Here is a 26416-nt window from a genome sequence, read left to right as displayed (position 1 = left end):
TAATGTATGTACCAAGTTCAAACAATATTTGTTTTTGCACAACTGAGACCAGATTTGATTTGAATGAATTTTAAAATGGCACCATTTGGTCATCCTGAATCCAAAAATGTATAGATGTATGTGTGAAGGTTGAACTTGATTGGTTGAAAGTCACCCACATACAAAGGCGAAAGTCTAGTTTTCAAACCTTGTCCAAACTTGACCAATAATCAGGGCTTGAACAATACTTCATCTTAGTAGCAATATTGTGCTGCATTGTCATTAGTGTAATTACCTTTCTTTCCATCAATAATTTTACTAATGTGATCTAAATCTGCTTCCATTTTATTTTTGAGCATATCAGCCACTGGTACTATGGCTTCCCCATCTTCTGGTTCATCTTCTTGTTCAAACCATATCTCTTCTTCCTCTTCTAGTGACCTTGGATCTCGTCTAAACCTACTGTTGTGAAGGATGGCAGCTTGGTGGATACTACTGTCAGAAAAAACACAAATGTTTAAGAAATCTAGTAATTTATCAAGGGACACTATACAACTAGTTAGACACATTTTGATCTAACAGATGGTACATCACCACTTAACTAGACACCATTTCCCAGCATAATCCCACACATGCATTACATACTACCATTTGGCATCAATTACCCACGTCTAACCCAAAGAATTTTAGAAATAAGCCTATGACCCTTACAAACAATGACAGCTCTGACTTTCACCCACACTGAATATTTTTAAAAATTGCCCACATCTCTTAATGGATCTCTAATAGAAATGGACTAAATTTCAGGCTAAAACTACAGAAAATACGGCGACTTTTCTTGTGACGCATTCTCCAATCGAGTAGCTGGTGGTGGTTTTGTATGTACTACAGTATACTATCATATGGTGAAACATGTTTTAAAACAATCTGTTTGACACAAATAGAATTACACAATCAGATTTGGCCTCTGAAACATGCCTATAAATAATACATTTCTCGTTTCACACACACATAATCCAAAACTGCTCTATTCTCAGACTTACTTCTAAAATATATACCTATAAATAATACATTTCACACACACACCAATACTGCTTTGACTTACTTATCCAATATAGGTTTATCATTGAGTCTATCCTGCTGCTGTTCATATTTCAGTTTGAGCACTTTGAACGTCTGTACATAATCTACTTTTTCAAATACACCATAGTGAGTCTCTATTAAATGTGTAATCAATGACTTGACATCCTCCTGCAATTAACACAATAATTATTGTCAAATTATAACAAAAGGAATGTACATAAATGGTAAACAAAAGCGATGTGAATCAAGTACCGTAAAATTCGTAATAGAAGCCGCACTTTTATTAGAAGCCGCACCCCGACTTTGTTACAATGTATCAAGTCAAAAAATTACAACAATTGAAACTTGCAAAACCCTGTAATAGAAGCCGCATTGGCTTTTTGAGACTTGTCAATTATTGTGTGCAGTGCTTCCCGTGTCCACATGTGTTCACCGTCCTGGGGCTGTATACAAGAAATGAGTGTATGTATTGTGTATGCAATGTCTGTTTTCTTTGGGTGATAGACGCCTGATTGAATAAGTGTGAAATGGACACGCGACAGACACATAGAGACAAAAATAAAGTTTTCAAATTGTTACCATGAGTACAAGTGCTAATTGTGAGAGCTTCATGATTGGTGGAAATGTCAACATAATCCCAGAAATGTTGGAGACATTTTCATTCTGAGTATAGTTCCCGCACTGCTCAAGTTTTTTTCTGTTCGCTTTCACACAACATTCTCATCTCGCCTGTCTCAACGTTGATCGGATTCCGTATAGATATTTTATTTAATCATGCCTAAACAACGACGTGCTGCATATGACACTGCTTTCAAATTGAAAGTTATGGCTATGTCTATGGAGACGAAAAACAACAGAAAAACGGCCGAACATTTCGGTATCAACGAAAAGCAAGTACGTCAATGGATCAGATCGAAGGAGCAACTGTACATGGGTAAACGCAGTGCTAAGCGATTAGACGGTGGAGGACGTAAAGTGAGAAGTACCACACTAGACGACAACCTCATGCAGTGGTTTGATGGACATCGGAAAAATGGAAATGCCATCTCTGGTCGACAACTACAGATGTAAGCAAGATGAATCCCCACCGATACCACATTCAAGGCATCTGACGGCTGGCTTCACTCGTTCAAGAAACGTCACACTTTCAACTCGTGTGCGCACTTCCATTGGTCAAAAATTACCACCCGATTACGAGGAAAAATCGCCCAGTTTCATCGACTCGTTATCCAATTGCGTCAACAGCATAACTACCCACTCAGCGATGTATATAACATGGACGAGACACCGTTACGGTTCGATATGCCTGGAAACAGAACTCTTGAGCATGAAGGCATCAAGACCGTCCACATCAAGACAATGAATTCAGAAAAAAGAGGTTTCACCACTGTGTTGACAGTTACCGCTGACGGCCAAAAGATCCGCCCTTTGATTATTTTCAAAGGTAAACTGCGACTGGACGACCTCACACGCAGAGAGATAACGGTAGAAGTTCAAGAAAAGGGATACATCAATGAATCTCGTAAGTATTTTTTTTTATTTTGTTCGTGCATGAAGCTAAAAAAAGTTGTCTTGGGCCCGGTTCTCCTGATATGTCCTGATACACTACACTACACTGTACCGTCCGTGTATCATTGCGTGTACATTTGGGTTTGTTCACTGTTTGTAAATGTGATCAATAAGATTCAAGATGACTGCCGCTCCGTGTTTCCACATAAAATATTTTTCTTTTTTTCTCTTATAAATCTGTTTTTCATGGTTCCCAGTCAATATTATGCATGATCGGATCGAGTCGCGTCATGTCAAAAGCCATGGTGTGCCATTCAAGATGGCTGCCACCTTGTAAACATTGTGATTACGTTTTTCGCATCATTATTTGCTATCTAGTTTAATCATTCCACGGAGTTAGCAGAATTTTTTTTTATTTCCATGTTTTGCCTGTAGTTAATTAATTTTTATTCTTGACTTCAGTTTGTTTACCGTGGATTAGAAATACATTTCCGAGACGGAACGATGACTCTCGGCGGCTGCTCATATGGGACTCGTGTAGCGTACACCTCACGTCCGCTGTCAAAGAGGAATTGTATTCTCGGAACGTGGGCAGTGATTCCGGGAGGATTGACATCACTTCTTCAACCGCTAGATGTGGGCGTAAATAAGCCACTCAAAGACTATATGCACGCCGAGTGGCATGAATGGATGAAGACGGGCGAAGCACTGTTCACACCGGCTGGTAAAAGAAAGGCCCCTGCTAAGAAGACGGTACTTGAGTGGGTCGTTTCGTCGTGGAACAAAGTCCCGCCCCAAACTGTCATCAATTCATTCAAGAAGACAGGCATATCTAATGCACTTGATGGCAGTGAGGACAACTTGGTGTACGAAGATCTCGAGGCAGACGACGAGGCAATCGAAGAAGAGATCGCCGAGATATTTTATAGCGACAATGAAGACGATGACGAGTTCCTTAGATTTTAGCCAAATCTCTGTGGTTCTCCACATACAAACCAAACGGCCCTTTTCAGAGCCACCACATCCTTCAAAAAGAGTTATACCGCTATCATGTGTGTGTGTGTGTGCGTTTGTATGTTATATACGGTAGTATTTATTGAATGGTTTGTATCTTGAGTAAATATTTATTGAATATCACTGAAAATTGCCCTTGATTTAAACATTTGTAGCTCCATGATTTAAAGTAAAAACTTCATACATTGTTGCAGTTTGGAATTTTCGTGCATCTCATTAGCATATCATTAATTAATTTCCATATTTCACTTGCAGGCACTTTAAGATTTTAGACAATGCTCCAACAGAAGCCGCACCCGGACTTCACCACTTTTCCTGGGGAGGGCAGCCATTTTCTTTTTAATAGAAGCCGCGGCTTCTATTACGAATTTTACGGTAGATCAATAAAAATGCATATTTGCTCAATCAAATGCACACGCTCAACACAAATAACCAAGCAATGTTCATGGGTCAAAAGCACATTTTTACACTAATGAATACAAGCTTGTAATAGAGCAAATATGGTATATTACTTAAGTTACTCATCTTATTTTTGCATTCATTGTGGATAATATCTACTACATAGATCAAAGCATGTACAGTAAGCACAATTTTACTTGTAAAACACAAAAACATCATTAATCAGTGAAAAATATGAAAAGCTACCCACCATTCTAATAAATTCAAACATTTCTAAAATGGCTGAATTGAGCAGGTTGTACCTGTCTCCATTAGCTTGAAATGCATTCACTACAGGTAAAAACAGTTGCCCTTTGATAATGTATCTATTGTAAAACTCGTCTTTCATGCCTATTATCCTTCTTACAAACCGCACCACACCTATTAAAAACAAACATTTTCAGTAGTTAGTGATAGCACAGATACAATTGTAGAAAATCTCTTTCCATATGTAGAATTAATTGGGCAACAGTTATATGGCAAATACGAATGTTCTTGCGAGTGCCACAACATCAGTAAATCACTGAACAATCTGTACGCAGGGTTTAAGACACATTTGTATGATAAATAGAACACATTCACTTACTGAGAACTAGAAATGTATGCCGTGACTTCATGAGGATTAGTACCCTGCGCAGAAAGTCTTTATTTATGATGTAATTTTTGATGTGATATGTATGATGCTCTACACAGAAGGATAACAGTTCCAATATCAGACTCAGTAATTGTGATGTCTGATAGTCATCTGAAAAAACAAACATAATAAATACATATTACAGCTGTAAACAGCATCAACAGAGCGTCTCACAAGTCTCACAATGTTGCTGTAGCAAATGGTGATTTGTTTGACAAACCATGTGATTACATTTTCCCCCCAATACATCATTTCAGTTTGTATTCACTCCATGACAGCAACCAAATCATGTAACCAATTACATTAAGCTTCTCAATATTTAATGCAATTGGTATATAGAGTTATCATATCAATGAAACAAGTGTTTGAGAAAGAAAATGATACATGACCACTAATTTGATATCAGTAGTACACACGTTAATAATACTACCGTTAAAGTCCTATTATAAACCGCGGTTTATATTACAATGTATCAATTTAAAAATTGGGATCAAAAGCTCAAGTTCGGGGTGCGGTTTCTATTACGTACATATTGCAAGCACTAAATTGTCTACAACACATGCACAAAACAAACAATACACCGTACAATCTCTTGAATAGGCGTTGGGGAAGAGTGAAAGGCCTTATTTTGGTTCTAAAATAGGCATTACGAAATGTTGAAAAATTACAGTCAATCAAAAAAAAATTCCACACGATACAAAAAATACTCAGTATTTTTAATGTAATATGCATTTATTTTTTTAATTTTATAAAGCAAACTTCTTCTAACAAGTACGAAAAATTGAGTACTTTGGTCAAAAGAACCAACGTACATATAAAATAAATCAGTTCAGGCATGTTCAGAATATGTCTGTCAGTCTGCCTAATGCACAAATGAAACCAAAAAGTCTTTGTTTTGAAATGGGACTAAAAACAAGATGGCAGCTGTAAGTTATTAACTAACCTTTACAAGGTACATCATCTGTGGTATTTGCTAATAGTGGTGCTGTCAAAACATGCATACAATGCTTATAAAAGAAACTTAGAAATTCTGTCTTCTCAGTCTTCTGCTAAAAATGAAACAAAAAAGTGATTAGATACATTACAACAATTTTTTAAAAGTTTTTTAAATTATTACATCAATAATCTGCCTTTTGCTGCTTGAATAAAAATACTTTGATATGGACAACCACTTACATTCACAGTGGCCAGCATATTCTCTGGATCTATAAGAATTCGTATAAGCCCCATCAATTGAACAGCGCCACCAAGCTCTGTGAAATAAGGTGAAGGAAAATTAAAATATTTCACTTCAAGTAGTGACTGACAAATTAGTAAAGTAAATCAAGTATTTACTATTATCTTAAATGTGACAATGTTTAGCACATACCTGTATCCGGGTCACATATCATCTGTTCTATAACAAGATTCATTAATATAACTTCCTGAAAGAGAAAAAAATACAAAATGATTTTAATAAAAAGTAACATAACTAATTGCCTACTATAGATCTGGTAAATTTAACATTTTTTGAAAAGAGATCGGGTCAGAAATAATTATATATTATATTCTGAACAAATATTGAAAGTTGGTGCTTTTTGTGATATGGAATGCTGACCACTAGGCCGTGTGCTTCAGCTGTTACAAATTGGGATTTTATTTAAAAAAGTAAATTCATTCATTGAGGTGATGTGTTCAATTCATTGATGACATATAAATACAGAAAGTCAGTATTTTATTTGACGACTCGGTTGTGTGCTTCAGTTACTGATTGGAAATTCACTAAAAATAGTAAATTCTTACATTCAGCTGGTTTGTGTTGGGGCTGAAACTAAAAATATAAGTTGCTTGTCGTGACAGATTAATGCATCAAAAATAACTGTCTATCCCATAAAGATGTTCTGTCTGGACGAGTAGGTGAAAACGATTGGCAACAGAATACCTCTGTCCCACATCATGCAAGCATGTTCACAGATGAGGTTTTCAAAACATTAAAAGTAATTTTGTAAACTGACGTTGTTACAAACAATCATTTATTGAAATACAACATAATTTTGTATTGTTTTTTTCAAGCTGTATTGTTTCTGTGTAATATAACAATTTATCATAGACAAGCAGCCTATTGGCTGAGATAGCTCCGCTGTTAGCAATGCACATTACAACAAGCAGCCTCTCAGCTGAGATAGCTCCACTGTTAGCAATGCACATTTCAATTAAGAACTGAAGACATCATTAGAAAATGAACAATATGTACAGTATCAAAGCAATCAGACTTGCCGTTTTTAACAAGAAGTCGAAAATATCATTTTTTACCAATATTGACTAAAATATTCATTAAAATTAGAGAATTAAAGATATCATCCCAAAATGAACAAATCTGAGAGAAGTCCACATGTAGTACCCATATATGTAATATCAAAGCAATCGGAATTGCTGTTTTTTTTACAAGAAGTCGAAAATATTACTTTTTACCAAAAATGACAAAAATATTCATCAAAATTGGAGAATTGAAGATATCATCCCAAAATGAACAAATCTGAGAGAAGTCCACATGTAGTACCCATATATGTAATATCAAAGCAATCGGAATTGCTGTTTTTTTTACAAGAAGTCGAAAATATTACTTTTTACCAAAAATGACAAAAATATTCATCAAAATTGGAGAATTGAAGATATCATCCCAAAATGAACAAATCTGAGAGAAGTCCACATGTAGTACCCATATATGTAATATCAAAGCAATCGGAATTGCTGTTTTTTTACAAGAAGTCGAAAATATTACTTTTTACCAAAAATGACAAAAATATTCATCAAAATTGGAGAATTGAAGATATCATCCCAAAATGAACAAATCTGAGAGAAGTCCACATGTAGTACCCATATATGTAATATCAAAGCAATCAGACTTGTGGTTTTTAACAAGAAGTCGAAAAATATTCACCAACAAGCAGCCTATTGGCTGAGATAGCTCCGCTGTTAGCAATGCACATTTCAATTAAAGAGCTGAAGACATCATTAGAAAATGAACAATATGTATAGTATCAAAGCAATCAAACTTACAGTTTTTAACAAGAAGTTGAAAATATCACTTACCAAAAATGAAAAAAATATTCACCAAAATTAGAGAATTGAAGATATCATCACGAATTGAACAAACCTAAGAGAGGTCTACCCAAGGTACATATACACCAAGTATCAAAGCATTCAGGCTTGTAGTTTTCAAGAAGAAGTTGAATCAAAGAAAGCTTAGAACTCTCGTGTGATGAGAGTATTGAAGACACATTAAAAATTAATTAAAAATTACTTGTACATGAGATATTGATGGAAAAGCTGTAAACTAATTATATACATCAGGTAACTACCGGTAATATGAACAGAACAGAACAAAAAAATTATGAATTATTATGCTAATTAGAGAATTAATATGAACAAATTTTAACCCAAAATTAATCAGGCTTGTCTATTGTCCTAGAGCATTTATGTACCAAATTTTATTCAAATGTGATGATCAGTAATTGAGATATCAGTGTTAATTAATTATGTTAATTAGGTGATTAATAAGCATAAATATTTACCAAAAACTAATTGGGTTTCTGCATAGTTCTCTTTAAAAGTTTCATTAAAATCCAATTTGTTGTTCTTTATATATCAGTGGAACATTATGCAAATTCGGTAATTAATATCCAATTAAAACTAATTACTAGGTCTCTGCATAATTCTAGAAGATCTATGTAGCAAGTCTCATTGAAATATGATTACTACTTGATATATCAAAAGCTGAAAATTAATTAATTATGCAAATTAGCTAATTAATATATACTGATATTACCCAAAAAACTATCAGGTCTGTGCAGTGTCCTATGACATCTATGTATCAAATTTCATTGAAATGTGATGATTACTACTTGAAATATCAAAAGCTGAAAATTAATTAATTATGCAAATTAGCTAATTAATATATACTGATATTACCCTAAAAACTATCAAGTCTGTGCAGTGTCCTATGACATCTATGTACCAAGTTTCATTGAAATGTGACAATTACTACTTGAAATATCAAAAGCTGAAAATTAATTAATTATGCTAATTAGGTAATTAATATCTACTGATACATGTATTACCCTAAAAACTATCAGGTTTGTGCAGTGTCTTATGACATCTATGTACCAAGTTTTATTGAAATGTGATGATTACTACTTGAGATATCAGTGGAAAAGCCAAAAATTGATTAATCATTATGCAAATTAGGTAATTAATATTGCACAGATTTTTACCCAAAACTAATCAAATCTGCGCATTAGTTTGGAGCATCTGTGTGCCAAGTTTCATGAAAATCCAATAAATGGTTTTTTAGATATCAGTGGAACAGTCATGAAACAGCTAAAAATCAGCTAATTATCATGCAAATTAGGTAATTAATATGCATGGATTTTTACCAAAACCTAATCAAATCTGCGCATTGGCCCAGAGCATCTATGCACCAAGTTTCATCAAAAACTGATGGATGGTTCTTGAGATATCAGTGGAACAGACGGACACACAGACACACACATACACACACACAGACACACTAACTGCAAAGACTCCCTTTTTGTGCTTCGCACACGGGAGTCAAAAAGTAAAACACGGACACGGACGACAACGGACAATCACTCATATGATAAGCTCCGCTCGACAAAGTCGACAGCGGAGCTAAAAATAGAGAATTTGAGATTTTGACATGAAATGAACAAATCTGATAAAGAACCATCTAAAGTACTTGCATGTCAAATTTGAAAACATTCTGACTTGCGGCTTAGAAGAAGAAGTTGAAATTGTAAAGTTGATGACAATGGACAATCAGTAATATGAACAGCTCAACTTTGTCGACAGCGGAGCTAAAAAATGGAAATGAATGTATTTTCTTGAAATACTACATCTTCACCCTTGGAACATTGGTCTTACAAAACAAGTACATTAGCTTTACTTACATCATCCTGAGTATTGGCTTCCTGGAGAATAAATTCTCTCACCATGGATGGACTATATTCCACAATATGAGCAAAGATATCAATGGCAGCTTGCCGAACATCAGCATCATCCATTGCCTATAAAAGGATACATATATTGGTTAATTGTTAAAAGGTAGTACACACAATAGACCATTCAACCGACTAAGTGAACTACATTTTGACGATTTGAGTCAGTACACATGAACTGTATTATGTATCTCTTATCAGATTCACAATGTAAACACACACTCCATAGAGTACACAACTAGACAAGCAGCCTATCGGCTGAGATAGCTCCGCTGTTAGCAATGCACATTTCAAATAAAGAACTGAAGACATCATTAGAAAATGAACAATATGAATAGTATCAAAGCAATCGGACTTACAGTTTTTAACAAGAAGTCGAAAATATCACTTTTTACCAAAAATGACAAAAATATTCACCAAAATTAGAGAATTAAAGATATCATTACAAAATGAACAAATCTGAGAGAGGTCCACATGTAGTACCTATATATGTAATATCAAAGCAATTGCACTTGCGGTTTTTAACAAGAAGTCGAAAATATCACTTTTTACCAAAAATGACAAAAATATTCACCAAAATTAGAGAATTGAAGATATCATCACGAAATGAACAAATCTGAGAGAGGTCTACATGTAGTACCTATATATGTAGTATCAAAGCGATTGGACTTGCGGTTTTTAACAAGAAGTCGAAAATATCACTTTTTACCAAAAATGACAAAAATATTCACCAAAATTAGAGAATTAAAGATATCATTACAAAATGAACAAATCTGAGAGAGGTCCACATGTAGTACCTATATATGTAATATCAAAGCAATTGCACTTGCGGTTTTTAACAAGAAGTCGAAAATATCACTTTTTACCAAAAATGACAAAAATATTCACCAAAATTAGAGAATTGAAGATATCAACATGAAATGAACAAACCTAAGAGAGGTCTACCCAAGGTACATATACACCAAGTATCAAAGCATTCAGGCTTGTAGTTTTCAAGAAGAAGTCGAAAAAGTAAAACATTGACACGGACGACGGACGACACCGGACAATCACTCATATGATAAGCTCCGCTCGACAAAGTTGACAGCGGAGCTAAAAACACACATGAATGCCAGTAGACATTGTATTACTCACCAAAATAACTTCTAATGCAGGTAAAATGCCTAAATTTGACAACATCTGAAAATAATTATAAAATCTGTGTTACAAAACTGGGAAACAAGGTAGTTCAAATAAAATAGTATTGTACTTGCTCGGCAATATAAAATTGACAGAAATCTGTATACAAAAGTACCATGAACTAATATTACAACTAGAAAGGACAATCATACAAAAATTATCACATTCCAGCATTACATAATTATAAACTTTTGTTAAGAGCACTGTAAATAGCAGAAGCCATTATAATGGCTTTAACACAATAAAAACAGTAAAAGCACATAATAAAATATGCAGCATGAGGGGTTCAGTTATCATACCTTGAAAAAACCATCCCTATTCTGAAATGTTTGTGCAAATGTACAATATTCCTTAAGAAAGAATACCAGTTCTTTCCGCTTGCCATCATCTGTTGCTTCATCTGTCAATAGCGCAAACAGTTCAGGAAGAAATTTGTCATCATCCTAGAGATAACATGATTGAAATAAAAAAAAATTAATTGGAACATCGTAGACTATCATATGTATAAAACATGTACATTAAAGTTGCATTATCAGATAGAATGTTTGTAGCCTTTGACCTGCAGAGCAGCATGTGCCATATAATAAATGAAACAGTTATAGTATTCAAATCATGTGGGTCACAAGTTATTTTTAAGTGGCCAAACATTACAGAGCATTTCCCCATAGAGTTGCAAATGAATGAGGCAGATGTACAATTTCCTACAAGCTATTTCCAACAGGATTTGCATGTGGCTGTATATGTGCCTTTAGGCCCTTTTAATTTTCTATGACCTATTTTCAAATGTCTAGATAACAAATCAACTAGGTTCTGAGACGCATTACTTGTGCACACTATGCAGTACTAGCTCATTTTACAAAACATGTTTAAAGACATTCAAATAATTTAGCGGACAATACAACTTCAATTCAGGAATCAGACTATTTTCAATCATCTGGGAAAAGATGAAATGGTTTGGCAAGTTGCAGATATGTGTATAATATACACAGACACATACCAATAGCATTTTCACTTTTTTTCAAGAGAAATTGATAAAATCGCTATTCTCAAATAGAGCTCAGTATATGATTTTTCCACAGAAACTTAATACATCATAAACATTGAAGTGAAAAAACTGTTTGCTAAATGTGCTCTAAACCAGTGCCAAGACTGGTCAATGCACAGATGTGCATTAACAAATATACACTGAGTAATCCATAATTCGTGTACCTGTACAAAAGTACTTGTTTTAAGGTCATCTGAAAGCATGGCACTTTTTGTTATTACGAATATTAAGAATAAGTAGCAAGGTATCAAATGACCAAGTCCTAACATGACTTGCCCCTCCTATCTCAAAAAAGGCATTCATTGCTATAGCAATATCCATATAACATTTGATTTATAGCTACTAGACATGTAACCCCAATACAGTCCAAATGTCAAATCACAGACAACATGTGCAAACACAATGAATAGCACATGTATTTCACTTGAAATGGCCTGAACTCTTCTCCAACACAGTCTCCCACAAACACTGTTACATGAAAACCTCCCTAAGGCTAATAAAACTGTCTACAATCTAACAATGGTATAAACAAAGCTTGTACATGACATGGTATAACATTAGAGAAAAAAAGTCTAGATATAGAAATTTTACATACAGGTGTAGTACACATTCAACAAGTCATTTAAAATGACACAGTCCCCGTTAAATTTTTGAAAGTTCTTTTTGTGCTCATCATATTAAAGTGGAGGGGTTGTCGCGAGCATGTTCTTGAAACTTGAGTCTCAAGTGTCAAGTGTCGTATACAACATATTGTTTATTTACCGGTACATTAAATTCGAACATGTGTTGCACGACGACCCCTTCGGTTTAAGACATAGCAAAGAAAAACATAGATCACAAGTGAAAGCATGTCCAAGTTTAAACAAACAAGATGGCCGCCAGACGGCCAAATTTGATCAAATTGAATTGACATGTACATGCTAAATATCAATGAAAATGATACATGGGTGACAGAGATATAGTAATATGACAACAAATAAAAACAGTCGTTATTCGGCCATCTTTGATCTGATTATGAAACAAAGTGACATGCATGATGTATGTGCCAAATACGAATGAAAATGGTACATAAATCTTGGAAATATAGTAGTAGGGCCAAAAAGTCAGATGGCTGTCAATCGGCCATCCTTGATCGGATTTTGAAACAAATTGTCATGGACATGTATCCTAACGTGTATATAAAGTATGTGCCAAATTTGAATGAAAACTGACAAAGCATGTCTAAAATACAACAAGATGGCTGCCAGTTGGCCATTTTGAATCGAATCACTAAACCAAAGCATGTGCATGTGTTCCACATAAAGTACTTGGCACATGCAAAGAATGAACGGAATCGGTCTAAAGGATTCTGAAATACGACTCCGGACAGACAGACGGAGACCAAAGTCCCAACTAATGCTACACTATATTGTACCAGTATACAAAAAGCTGATTATCAAATATAACAAACAACTACCTCGTAAAAACCCCATGACGATTTAACCAGGTCACAAAGTCTTGCTAAACATCCAGTTGAATTACTTGTACCATTTGTGCTAAGTAAAGTGACAAAAAACTAAGATGCTCTGATTACCAGGTAGTCAAGATAAAAAAAAAATTTTAAATTTCCTTTCCCCAAATACTATGTGCATTGTAATTGTACTTCTCTAATAATTTTGCCCTAATTTTTTAGACATTAAACAAGTCAAGGCATCCCCAGTTATATGCCCAAGGCCTTTTTTACCGAGCAATGGGTTTAATCTTAAAAATAAATCATTTATTAAAATATGGTGTAAAATTGTTTTATTGAATGAAAATTGTGACTGGTGCAGTAGGTCTGTTTGGTTTTTAAAAGAGCAGTTTGTTTTTTTGGTTTTTAGAGGGGAAAACTTCCATAAGCTGTTTTTACACCCTTTAAAGATGTACTTTTTTTTTCATTCAGTTTACCTTTTAAAAATTGGGAATCGCCTTTTTTTTTAAATTCCAATTTTTTTCAACAAAATCAGTGCCAACATATCATACAACAACATTGTGGTAATTCACTTCCCCATTGTATTAAAAAAACACCATCTGCAATATTTGGAAATTCCAGGAGAACTGCGCCAGTTGAACATAGGCTTCTGACTTGTTCATAATGAGTTGACTGGTCAAAAATTGAAAAAAAAATATCAAGACACAAATTGCTTTGCACCGAGAGTTCGTGTACGATCAAAATCATTTGACAACAAAGACAATTCAGATGGTATGCAAATAATATTGTAATAAAATGCATGTATTTTTTGTGAGCATTTATTTTTTATTTCTTCATTATAAAAGTGTTGTGATTTGTGTCATTTTACCCAAATTCAAGGTGAACAAAAATTGTCATTCGGATAATTTTTCGCGAAGGCTAAAAAAAATTCTTCATCTTTTCCTTTTCACATTTTGAGACCCATCAGGAAAGTATGGTATTTTTTGTTCAAGTAGCAAGAATTCCTATTTATAAAGTGATCTAATTAGATAGTTTGGTTACATGTTGTGTTATTTGGTTACATTCAGTTTCCAAAGAATATAGTACATGAATATCGAGTACCGATACAATATTACATTAGCTGCAATGACATAGTTACATGCATAATCAACTTTCTATTACTAGCAGCTCAAATATATTTTTACAGGTAATATAAATTTAACTTTTCTATCTCCAAAATTTGTACAACCAATTAAAATACGGGAAGAAACTGGTAAAACATTCATCGAATGAATGCTTGTTAATATTATGTATTTAGGGGAACACTTGACCTCTAAACATCTTGAAATCATGGATAGATAGAATGTGCAAATTAACATTGAGATGATTCATCCTCTCTTGAGAGTACATGAATATTTAAATAAAACCGTGATATTACCAAAACACCTAACATTGCTAAACTGTCGTGTCTGCTAAAATGATTTCATCCATAATGCCAAGATGACTAATGGGGAAAGACTAATATATTGAATACGTAAATATACATAGTATAAAACAAGTGATAAAATGCGACTGAAATCAGGTCAGATCAAGTCCAATTTGTATATAAGGCCATGTTGCAACTGACTTGTACGACAGAACTATACACATTAATACATTTAACAGACTATTCAAATCCAAAAACAGATGTACATTCAAAGATGTTGAAATCAAGCAATGTATCGTCTAGCTTATTAATAAAAAACATTTTCTCAAGATTGCATTCTGCAAATGATTTCAGATGACCTTTATTTGTATATGTAGAACAGATGACTTTACTTAAGGATACTCAAGAATTATTGAAAAATAGCTAAAATATAAGATCATACATAAAGACTTAGCTACACAAATTAATATTTTATTATTGAATTGATTTTGCTGATATTACTGGTCAGTGTTAAGGATATAGTAGTTTCAGTCACAGGGGCTCTTACATGTACTATATTTTTCTCAGCCAATAACCTAAGGCAAACCAAAAGATAGTAATTGTAGCAATTGATCAAATTTATTATTTTAGCCAATGGTGTGAAAGGTTTTTTTCATGAAGACGTTGGTAACATTAATAAATTATTGCATGACAGTGTTCATATTCATTATATATTATTTGCAGAGACTGATGAATTTCAGATGAATATACACTGTGTGCATATCGGGTCAAATAGTGATAATTCAGACAACATGGCTGGTGACTGAAAAGCTTTCATATTAGCAGCATGTTTTTAAAGTTTTAATGTTTAAAAATGATCTTGGAATCAGAAAGACCTACTTCATTTATAGGGGCAGCATACAAGGTTGGCAGCATTTATATTTGCTAGACCAATCTATCTATAATGTGTGTGGAAATGAACAATAATAGAGCATTTGAGGACAATACAAAACCACTCACAGAATTTCATGTGAAATCAGCATTTCTTTAAAAATGTCATGTCAGGTGTGACTAAATCACATTATATAGAAAAGGGAAAAACTTACCTGTATCATGCTAACGATTTCCACTTTGTTAAAAAATATGAATGAACTAAGAGTCGACAGCATATTTTCTTCAAACACTGATGGAGTGGGCAGAACAACATCTTGTATATACTGGACTCGATAAGTTTGGTGAATTTTATGTAATAATTCTATGTTTGTGATTGGAATGACTTCCTTAAAATTGGCCTTAGTGTTTAAGTACTCTCGGTGTCTTATTGGCTGTGGTTGGTTGGGATCATACTCTAAACATCCTATTACATCCATAATTATATCATCTGAAAACATAAGTTCTAATAAAGCATTCTTGTTTAATAAAAATATGCTCTTGAAAATTTCATAGATGTGTCGTAGGCCTTCAAGATTTTCCAAGTCTTCACACATATGAAAAAGCTCCAGCAGGTTCTTTATGTAGTTATCATTTTCTATGGCGATTGCTAACTTTTCTCGCCGCACAGGAGAAAGAAGCACGCTGCTAAAAAGTTCAGAGATTTCTTCTAGTTTGCTAAGTTCACAAGGTGGTAATTCTATTGGGGGAGCGGCATCGGGAATCTCTTCAAATCTTTCTTCTTCAGATTCTTCAATGATGTCTTGTGTTATGTCCACCGAAGGATCTTTTCCTTGTACCTGTCAAATAGACAAAAACATAGAACCTTGGAATTAAACTTTGTGAAGCACAATATAAACAATTATATGATCAGTGATTTCAACAAACAATTCATCACATCCATACTGTATACTTGATAATTATTGCTACAAAAACATGCCTTAATACTTTGTTTTGTATTTCCGAAAGATATATGTGCATTGGTGTTATTTATACTATACACGATAATTAACGCATGTAGTATTTATTTCTTTGAATAATGATGACAGCTGTGTTTTTGTGGCATCATATGTTGTGCCCAATGAGTCATACATCCTCTACCAACAAAACTAAACTTGTACTCTTTTTGTGCAGACTGAATAATTTTTATTTTGGACTAGATCACTGACAAATTACAATTGTATGTATATATACCATGGCAGAATAATGTTTTCAATATACATAAACCAATAAAAGTTAGCGCTCTACTATGACAATTCTTATCAAACTTTATTACCTCTATGGCTGGCAGCCGGTTACCCAAGGTCATCATTACAACATTTTTGCACACTGCCCTACTTATACAGTTAATGTCTAAATGAATATACAATCTATTTTATTTATTTTTTTATTAACAACTGCTCATGAACTCTGCTTACAGCCATATCATTTGCTACAAGCTTAACATGACAAAATATGATAAAACACCATTAAATATCATTTATTATATAATAAACAAGCCATGCATGGCACAGTCCCCGTTAGTTATCAAATTTAAGATATATAGTTCTATTTATAGTAATATAGCTGGAATATAACCATGTCAGGAATATGATTTTTTAACATAAAAATGATTGACAATTGTATCTGATCGTCAAAAAAGTACTTGTCCATATTGAGAGATATTGCTCTGGAACAACATTCAAAATCAGCCATTTTGAATACATGTATATATATATATAACATGATGTACAACGAATATATGAAATTTGAATATAATCAGTCAAAGCATTAAAACAAAATGGCCGCCAGACAGCCATTTTGAATCCGATCTGAAAAATAAATGATGTGCATCAGGAACCTGTAATGTCTAACATATGTACCAAGTTTGAACGAAATCCATCCATAAATGCTTGATATTTGATGATTTTTTAGCACAAAAATGGCTACCATTTGGCCATTTTGAATAGGATCGTCAAACCAATATATCTGTCTATCTATGACATGATGTATATTGAAAATTTTAAATTTGAACATAATCAGTGAAAGCAAGTCAGAGATATGGCACGAGAACCACATTCATTAAAACAAAATGGACGCCAGTTGGCCATTTTGAATCTTATCTGAAAAACAAAATTATTTGCATTAATCAATACACTAACTACTATTATGCAGTCACTATAATGACTAATGACGTAATCAGTACACTAACTACTATGATGTAGTCACTATAATGGATAATGAGTTAAGGTCCCATAATGTCTAATGTATATACCAAGTTTGAACAAAATCCATCTGTAAACAGCCGAGAAATGCTTGATTTTGATGATTTTTTAGCACAAAAATGGCCGCCATTCGGCCATCTTGAATCAGATCGTGAAACAAATTGACGTGCATATGTATACTATCATGTATGATGTATGTGTGAAGTTTGATTGTGATTGGTCCAGGCATTTCTAAGATACAGGTCCGGACGCACGCACAGACACAAACACAGAAGTCAAAACATAAGTCCCCGTTTTCGGACTGCGTCCGAACGGGGACTAATAATATGATGAATTGAAAAATACCTAGCCACAATTGCTTATTTTACAATACTATTTAAAAAATTAATATTTGTAATATTAACCGAGTAATGTTGTAAATATAGACTGAATGGTCATAATCATCCCCCAATACATTATGTCACTAACGTGTCACTGTAGGCCAGATGTTCTCGCATGTAATCGATTGTAACTAGAATTAAATGAACTGTCACCAATTTGACATTTTAGCTCCTCCTAAATATTTATAATTTTGTAAATAGATAACAATATAACTTACATACACATGATTATACCTAATTATCAACAGAATAGTGAAAAGGTCACATCTATATTTAGAATAAACAGTATTACATTTCACAGAGCTATCAGCTTTTAGTTCACTATGGCATAAAATGTTGAAAACTATGGACAGATTATACATAAATTTAGACTATTTGCATTCAGTTATATTGAGTAGGCTAGTATCCACTCAAGCTGAGAAGCCCTCCAAATTGAATGAAGTGTAACATCTAAGAATGAGGCAGCACAGGTAAAGCAGCGTATTCTTGCCAATGGAAAGTGGATGAATTCTTTCATTTAGACTGAGCCACACAGGACCAGTAATCGCAAACATTTAGTTGAGACAGCAGCTCTCACCTGTTATTTTATCATGTACATCAATGGAGGAATTCGCACCAATGTTTTATGTCGAGATAGCTTTGAGAGTTGACCCACCCAAATCAGAGTTTGGAATGTCTGATTTTCTCGCAGAGGTACATGTATTCACAATCAAAGAATGGCCTTATGCCAGTCTCCAAGGACCCACCAATTACTTCAGAAACTTGTGTAAAGAGATTCTACTGTACTTTGTCACATCACTTTGTTCCAGAATGCAATGCAGATTAGATGGTAAACTTGTTTGAATTGTGTGGGGAACTTCCTTTGACTGGTTATTATTATTATTATTGTTATTATTATTATTATAAGTTTCTTCACTGACTTGACTAGTTGGAACACAAAAAACAAGGAAGTGATGTAAGATTTTTTTATTTGGATAAAATAAGCCAATTATTACAATTACAATTCATATGACGGTTTTTGATTCTGAAAAGTAATACATGGGAAGAAGCCTAGAGGCTAAGAAAAATTACAACACTAATTTATTTGATGTATAGGATCAATCAAGGAAAATGATATTAATAAATACCTCAAAACAGACTTTCTTATTTCAGCATTTAAACATTTAATCCTGTAAAAAACCTATTTAAAACATTTAGAAAATGAGCAGCTTTTCACCTTTCCACAATAGAACATTAGAATACCGTAGTCCAACAATCTAGTCTTCACGCTGTATAGAAATTTTGTAGTTTCTGACTTGCAAAAAACATACAATGATGGACGGCTTTCTTGTTGTACATAATTTTCAAGAAAATTGGTCATAAATTACATGACAATGTTCATTGGTTTATTATGTACAATCATGGATCTATTGTCCATGACAAAATAAAATATCATTTTTTTTTGTTTGTGTGCGTTACCAGTGACGTTTTTTTTTGAGAAATTTTCCCTAATAATTTTTATTTTTAATTTTTAAATCAATTCTATAGAACAATGTTAATGAAAAATTACATTTTCAACACTTTTTAAAACACAGGTTTTTTGAAACAATTCAGAACAATAAATATCACGAGATTACCAATATATTATTTTTTTCAGCCTATGTCACCAGCCTACAATTTAAGATGCATCATAATCTTGCCATTGAAATCCATGATAAAAGCATTATAATACTGCCAAAACAGCAACTTAAATCAAAATACAAAAAAAAATTTCGAAAATTAGGCTGGTGACTATCCTTACATTTTGGAGTACATTTTATTGCAAAATAAAAAAATTCTGGGTATTTTTATTTATGAGTAGGCTTCTACCTTTAGTATTGAAAGTAGATTTTTTGACTGAATATTTACTTGCAGCTAGCAACAGTAACATGGGGCTTGTCAGAGTTTTGAGAGCGCTGTTCAAATGACGCACACAGAACTCAATAAAAAGGTGTATTACCTGCATGTTAATTGTGATCAATACCTTAGTGACGTCAGTCTCTAGATCAGTTGTGTTGTAACCAAAATTTGAAGTAAATTATACAAACGAAAAAGACAACTTTCCAGTGCTACTCATTATACAACGCAAGAAGGAGCAATTTAATGTTGGTGACACACGATAATTAATTCTTGAAATTTCCTCAAATGAAAATTATGCATGAATTGATGCTTAAGTGGATTGCAGTTCCGGGAACTTATTTGAAAAATCGTTCATTTATTTCAAGAGTAACACAAATGTTAACCAAAAATAACAAATGATGTTTTATTTGCCATTTTAATTTTTCTTATTCTGATTTAATAGCAAAATGAACAAGTGTTTAATGGTTATGAAACTGGCAAATGCTTCTTGTTTTGTCAATGTTTTAAGGATATATTTATCCAATTAATAGTAACATTTTAGTGATTATTTTAAATTCGGAATGGTGAAAGTCACTAAATACAAGTAAATACAAGTAGGCAAAAATCATTAATATCGGCGGGTTACTTATTTTTTAGGGCTAGCCTATTGACCTTAATTGCAGCATGGAGCGTTTAGGATGTCAATGGGTGAACCAGGTTTGACTTAGTACATAACTCCATTTAATACAGGGTAGATAAATTAGTTGTCAGACATTTTATCTAAATTGTACAAACTGGCATATATTTACAAGACTTCACATTTGGGAAACAACCTCATTCATTCACTATCAATTAGTGATGTTTATAGAGATAACATACTGTAACATGTTATCTTGCTTTGACTGACTGTTGATGCTATGGCCTATGGTGTGTGAACTACAACACTTGGTTGTCAGGTGTAAATAAACATACCACCATTTCAGGAGATGGCGAAGAAAGATAGAGAAAATATTTTCAAAACAGCGACCACAGGATTTATAAATGTATATGCAAAAGAGTATGAAATGTCAATGCTCATAAATGTTGAAGACAAACTGGTATATAGTATATTCTTTCTAAATTTCTAGTAATCCAGTGGGGCTACTAATTTGTGGAAATCACATGCTTAGTAGAACAAGAATTGGTTGTCTGCACGCCTTTGGCTACTGTTCAAAAGCTCAGTATTGGAGGGCTTCTGGTTTAATTGAATTAATCAAACCAAAAGAAAGTAACAATGAACGTAAATGTAAAAAAAAAAACATGCAAACACCTTGCTTAGCTAGAATGTCAATATACCACACACTTTGGACTAACTACAATATTCTTATCAGATATTGCAACTGTACACACTTAATGCATTTAAAACAATGAAATATCATGAATCCAGCAACAATTTTACATGTCATGAATATAGGCTTGTTTTAATATGTTTATTCAGTGGTACTAAAATGAAGCGTTTTAAAATACTACAAGAGTAGTCAACAATGCAACAAGTACATAATTCATCAAATACCTCAATGTTCTATCATTCCATCACCATAAAACACACCCAATACTCAAAAATTACTTATCCATACCTGTCCTGGGACAGCCAACAAATGCTTAAAATCCTGACAACAAATCGACTCACAGAGAAAGGCCAGGTCAGTGCATAAGGCAGATATAGACATTGTAATACCAAGGCAAGTTAGTTGTACTGTCAAGCTACGTTCATGGAGTGCAAAATAAGATAGGGTTACTAGTTTGACCTCAATCTGATATAAAAGAATATTAGTTGGACTTCGACCTTAGAAATTAAAAAAAATTGTCCACTAAATAAAATAAGTAATTTAAATGTACAAAATGTATTGACAACAATTTTTGCACAATTACATAATCTTCAACCAAATAAAAAATAGGTTTTGCCTCATCGAAGCATGTCAGTTTGAATCCCGCGCCTCACATTTTTTGTGTACCAGTAAATTGTGTTTCAGAGAATGTTTTATAGATCAAAAAACCCTTAAATATATGTTTAGAAACTATTATTTAATAAACGTTTACAACACTGAACGAGTATCTTGTTGTGGTCTTAAATAATCTTAATATAAAAAATTATAAATATATATATATATAAAATAAAACTGCAAAACTGCATCATTTTTCAGTTTTCCTCAGGATAAGAAATTCTTTTTTTTGCCTTAGGCAGGATGCGGTCAGGATGACAATAGTTCAATGTCTGCAGAGTATTTATAGAAAGCTGCATTAACAACGGCAATAAATCATTTGGTAATACTGTCATTATAACAAAGAAAAAAAAAAGGTAAAAAAACACAAACACAAAAATATTCAGTTTATTACAAAAAGAAATCTAGTTACTGGATTACTTACACAACAGGATTAATTACATTTTTTAATAGAAAGAATGAAATCAACAGTGTAAATATAAATCTCCCATGTTGCAATTCTTGCATGTGCATCCTTCTATTTAACATTCATATCAATACATGTTCTCTAACAAGAAATTTATTATTTACCTGTTAATTATTTTATTATTTATCTATATTTATATAAGAATTTGTGTATCTGCTTAGTGTATAAAATAAATACCACTACATACACAAAACACTTTACTTCAACCAGCTAATTTGCATGGCAGAACATAGTACAAAGGTTGCTGGCACATTGCCAATCAATTCAACAAACAAATAAAGGATATTGTTCTATTGAGGGGGAGAAGCAAATATTTTTTTGGCAGAACACAAAATGGTGGACAAGAGTAGAAATATATTTAATGAAACAAAACTGAAAAGAACATCAAATTCGGCCATTGAGATTTTGCCATTTGACCTTGAGACTGTTATATATCATTACAGTTGGCAGCATTGAAATCTCGCTATAATAATTTTTGTATATATTTTGAATTACATTAAGAAAATCATGAAATTTTATAGTAAGGAACATTTTTTTTAGACATTTGATAAGATTTAGTCCATATATGAACATTCCATAACAAACAATTATAAATATATTTATTATTCCTTGCAAACAAGAGGTAGATTAACCATACAAATAAAGTATATACACTGTAAAGGAATACGATCATGTGACAACATCAGTTATTTTTCCATTGTAATTTAGCAGCAAAATGTCAAACAGGCTTGAACACAGCACTCTATCTGAATACATGAACTACAAACTAATATCACTGAATTATTCAAGTGTGAAATAAAAAGGACTGTCAGGAGGGGTGGGTGTGAATAATCACTAACTACAAAGAAATTGAGATTTTTTAGTGACTTGAAGGTCACACCATTGCCACTAGTGTTCATGTAACTGTTTTGAATGACACATTCAGACAACACTAACTTGGGTTACACCCAACATTGTACTGCGGCATGTACCAACAGTTGTGTAACCATTATTATTTCATGAGACAACCAATATTCTAAAGAGACTATTACAAATCACAACAAACATGGGTTTTGTTTACAAAAATTAGCATAAATGTTGGAGCTTCCGTCAAGGACAAATGAGGTCACAGCTTGGTCACAACAACATACGAGGTAGATTCCTATACCATGATGTGCTGTTTATAAACTGTTCGTTTATAAACGTTGCATAAAGTTAAAAGCTGGCATTATGAACCAACAATATATTTCACATGACTTTGTAACAGTAAAATAATTTGTGCATGTTTTCATGAGATTTTATTTTTACCAATTTACTTAAATACTGTCCAGCAAAACTAATCACTGGTATCTGCGGCTATAACCTATATACTTGAGATTATTTATAAAACATTAATGAGTGTAAAGACAGTACACCATTCCTACTACTTTTACAATTTCAGAGAACTGAGACAAAAGAACAATAAATATGGCCCATATTTAAAAGGTAAATTTCAAAGGCAAACAAAAAAACAAATTCAAAACGCACAACAAAAACAACAGGGATCACATGTGGCCTATGGTTCTAAGACCTTTAAACAAAATCACAATAACTTGATTCTTTTGAATATTTGTTAATACATGATCAAAGCTCAAAAAAAATTACAAGTACATTTCCCCTTTTAAAAATAAATCCTGTTAAGTCAACTCCTTTATTATCCTTGCTAGATGGTTTCTATTTGTTGAATAAATGAAGCCTTATTATTTTGACTGATACTCACACAAGGAGATTGTCTTTCTGCTCATATAGACAAAAGACATAATAGTACCATTAATTGATGTCAACATTTTTTCTCCTCCACAACAAAAATGTGTTTACATAACAAGTCTTACATAGCGTAAGAGTACCACATTTCTCAGTTTTTATTAAAAGACCATTTCAAATCCCAGATTAAATACAAATCATTTAAGATGTTAATTTTAATGGCAAATAAAAAAAAATTCAAAGTGCACAACAAAAACAGGGATTACACACAGCTCATGGTTCTAAGAACCTTAGACAAAATGACAATAACTCAAGATCTACTCATAACTTATTTGATTATAATTTTGGAAAGCAATCTCCTATATACTTAAGAATGTTTGCAGCATGACTTAGTTAATGCATGCATTTAGCTCCATCGTTAATGCAGGGAGCTACCTGGTTAATGCAAGAAATGAAATTCAAGGTCATTAAATATATAGCAAACGCGTAAATAGAAACTGTATTTTGGAAAGTAATTTTCAATTTTATTACACCAAACTAAAGTTCATCTAGACGTAAATATTTTTATTTTTTTTCTATGACAGTACAAACCATTCATTTATTCACAGCATGACAAAATGGCCATGACAGTAGAACATACAATTACAATCAAACGATTTTTTTTATTCAGCAGTATTTCTTACTAAAGTATATACAACGCAGCTACACACAGCAGAGAACTTCCCAGGCATGTCTTGAATTAAAGAAGTGCATTGTATTTTTAATTGAAATATGGTGTGTATATCAAGCCCTATCTGGTCAACAATGTGGGAAACCCCACCATTTGGTATGGGGTATCTCTTTTAAATCAGGTCAGTGGAGACAGGCTGTCAAAACAAACTCTACTACAAGAACAATGATAAGTAATTGGTCTAACCCACATACCTGACAGATTTTTTCCCATATTTCATCACATCCTGCCTTCTCCTGGAAACTCAGTGCTAAATCATAGTTATCCGCCTCTGACCAAACAATTAACGTTTCCTATATCAAATATATAAGCAATGAATGTATAATAACAAAACTCGATATACTACTTATTTGAGATTATTCATTGTTCCCTTTGTTGTAAATTATTATAACGTTGTTAAATACCAGCAAATACTAGTACGTGTGCCATTCGGAAGCGATAGCACAAACAAATATTAATACTACTAAAGACACCGGCGTACTGCCTCGTGGTGAAAGTAACACACGCATGTAAAAAACATTGACATGAGACAACATTTGATGATTTTACCTGTTGTTTCTGGTAAGCTGTGTCAGGCTGGATTTTGGATTCTAGTAGCAGGGAACCTAAAAGGGGTTAAATAAAGGTTAATTTTAAGGACTGCATGGAAATACAGAGTAGGTAAACTGCAACAGAGAGATTTATTTCGCAGGTCACTGCGTTTTCTACACTCAACAAAAGGTCAGTGATATTTTTGTAGTGAGCTATGTGGACTGTCACTAAGCTCAGTAGCGTATTATTAAGCGAAGAATTAACTTATCATATCCGGCCATTTTGATCTTCATTCGAAAGAATGGTTATTTATCAACTAGATTACAATGAACTTAAACGAAAGACAGAGTAGATTACCGTCGGACTCGGCACGAACCAACAAGGACATTCCCTTCAACCGTTCCACATATGCAGACGATACATGGCCTGTTCCTCTGTCGTCCCATTGGCGCTCATCGTTCAGCACGTACAACTTGACACGCCGCCTCGTATCAACCATGTTGAAGAGATAGTGGTTTTCCCAACGATTTTAGTGTATGGGTACATGTGATGAGGGTCGTAAGTCCATGTTAGGAGCTAATATACACTATAGTATAAGCTGTGCCAGCCGCCATCTTGGATCGAAACAACAACATCTACGGGGTTTCATTCACTGTGACGCGGGGGTTTTTCATGGCGGCGCCAAAATTTAAATACACGACAATGGAAATCAGCTGACGAATCCCTACAAACGTCAAGCACGTATACATGTGAACTATGGGTATACGACTCCATAGGAACCCCTGCAGAAACAACACAATGACAATAGAAATTATTTATAATTGTTGGTGTTTATTTGACATAGGACAACGATTAACAAATTATTATTATTACCAGGGATTATAAATCTTGCTATTATATAT

The 26416-nt window shown here is 33.3% G+C and overlaps 1 protein-coding gene across 4 annotated transcripts in view; it reads right to left on the bottom strand.

Moving 5' to 3' along the window:
* LOC100369856 (serine/threonine-protein phosphatase 4 regulatory subunit 3) overlaps positions 1-26189 on the bottom strand; it is a 29125-nt gene extending 2936 nt beyond the window's left edge. Inside the window, exons 1-14 of one of the 4 annotated variants that reach the window (XM_006812132.3) lie at positions 25872-26189; positions 25533-25588; positions 25178-25276; positions 15819-16442; positions 11133-11276; positions 10789-10833; positions 9607-9723; positions 6027-6081; positions 5834-5910; positions 5601-5706; positions 4610-4768; positions 4235-4404; positions 1085-1230; positions 275-474 (exon numbers count right to left, since the gene is read on the bottom strand). In XM_006812132.3, the coding sequence (XP_006812195.1) occupies positions 275-474; positions 1085-1230; positions 4235-4404; positions 4610-4768; positions 5601-5706; positions 5834-5910; positions 6027-6081; positions 9607-9723; positions 10789-10833; positions 11133-11276; positions 15819-16442; positions 25178-25276; positions 25533-25588; positions 25872-26013 (2140 nt within the window). In that variant the 5' untranslated portion in view covers positions 26014-26189. The remainder of the gene's footprint in view (positions 1-274; positions 475-1084; positions 1231-4234; positions 4405-4609; positions 4769-5600; positions 5707-5833; positions 5911-6026; positions 6082-9606; positions 9724-10788; positions 10834-11132; positions 11277-15818; positions 16443-25177; positions 25277-25532; positions 25589-25871) is intronic. The other 3 variants (XM_085490906.1, XM_085490903.1, XM_085490908.1) reach the window with 3 other exon arrangements.
* Between the last annotated feature and the right edge of the window lie 227 nt (positions 26190-26416).

Source organism: Saccoglossus kowalevskii, chromosome 2, assembly GCF_978046115.1.
Source record: "Saccoglossus kowalevskii chromosome 2, keSacKowa6.1, whole genome shotgun sequence".
NCBI lineage: Eukaryota > Metazoa > Hemichordata > Enteropneusta > Harrimaniidae > Saccoglossus > Saccoglossus kowalevskii.
Note: the sequence above shows the minus strand (reverse complement) of the source record. Positions and strands in the feature narration are given on the sequence as shown.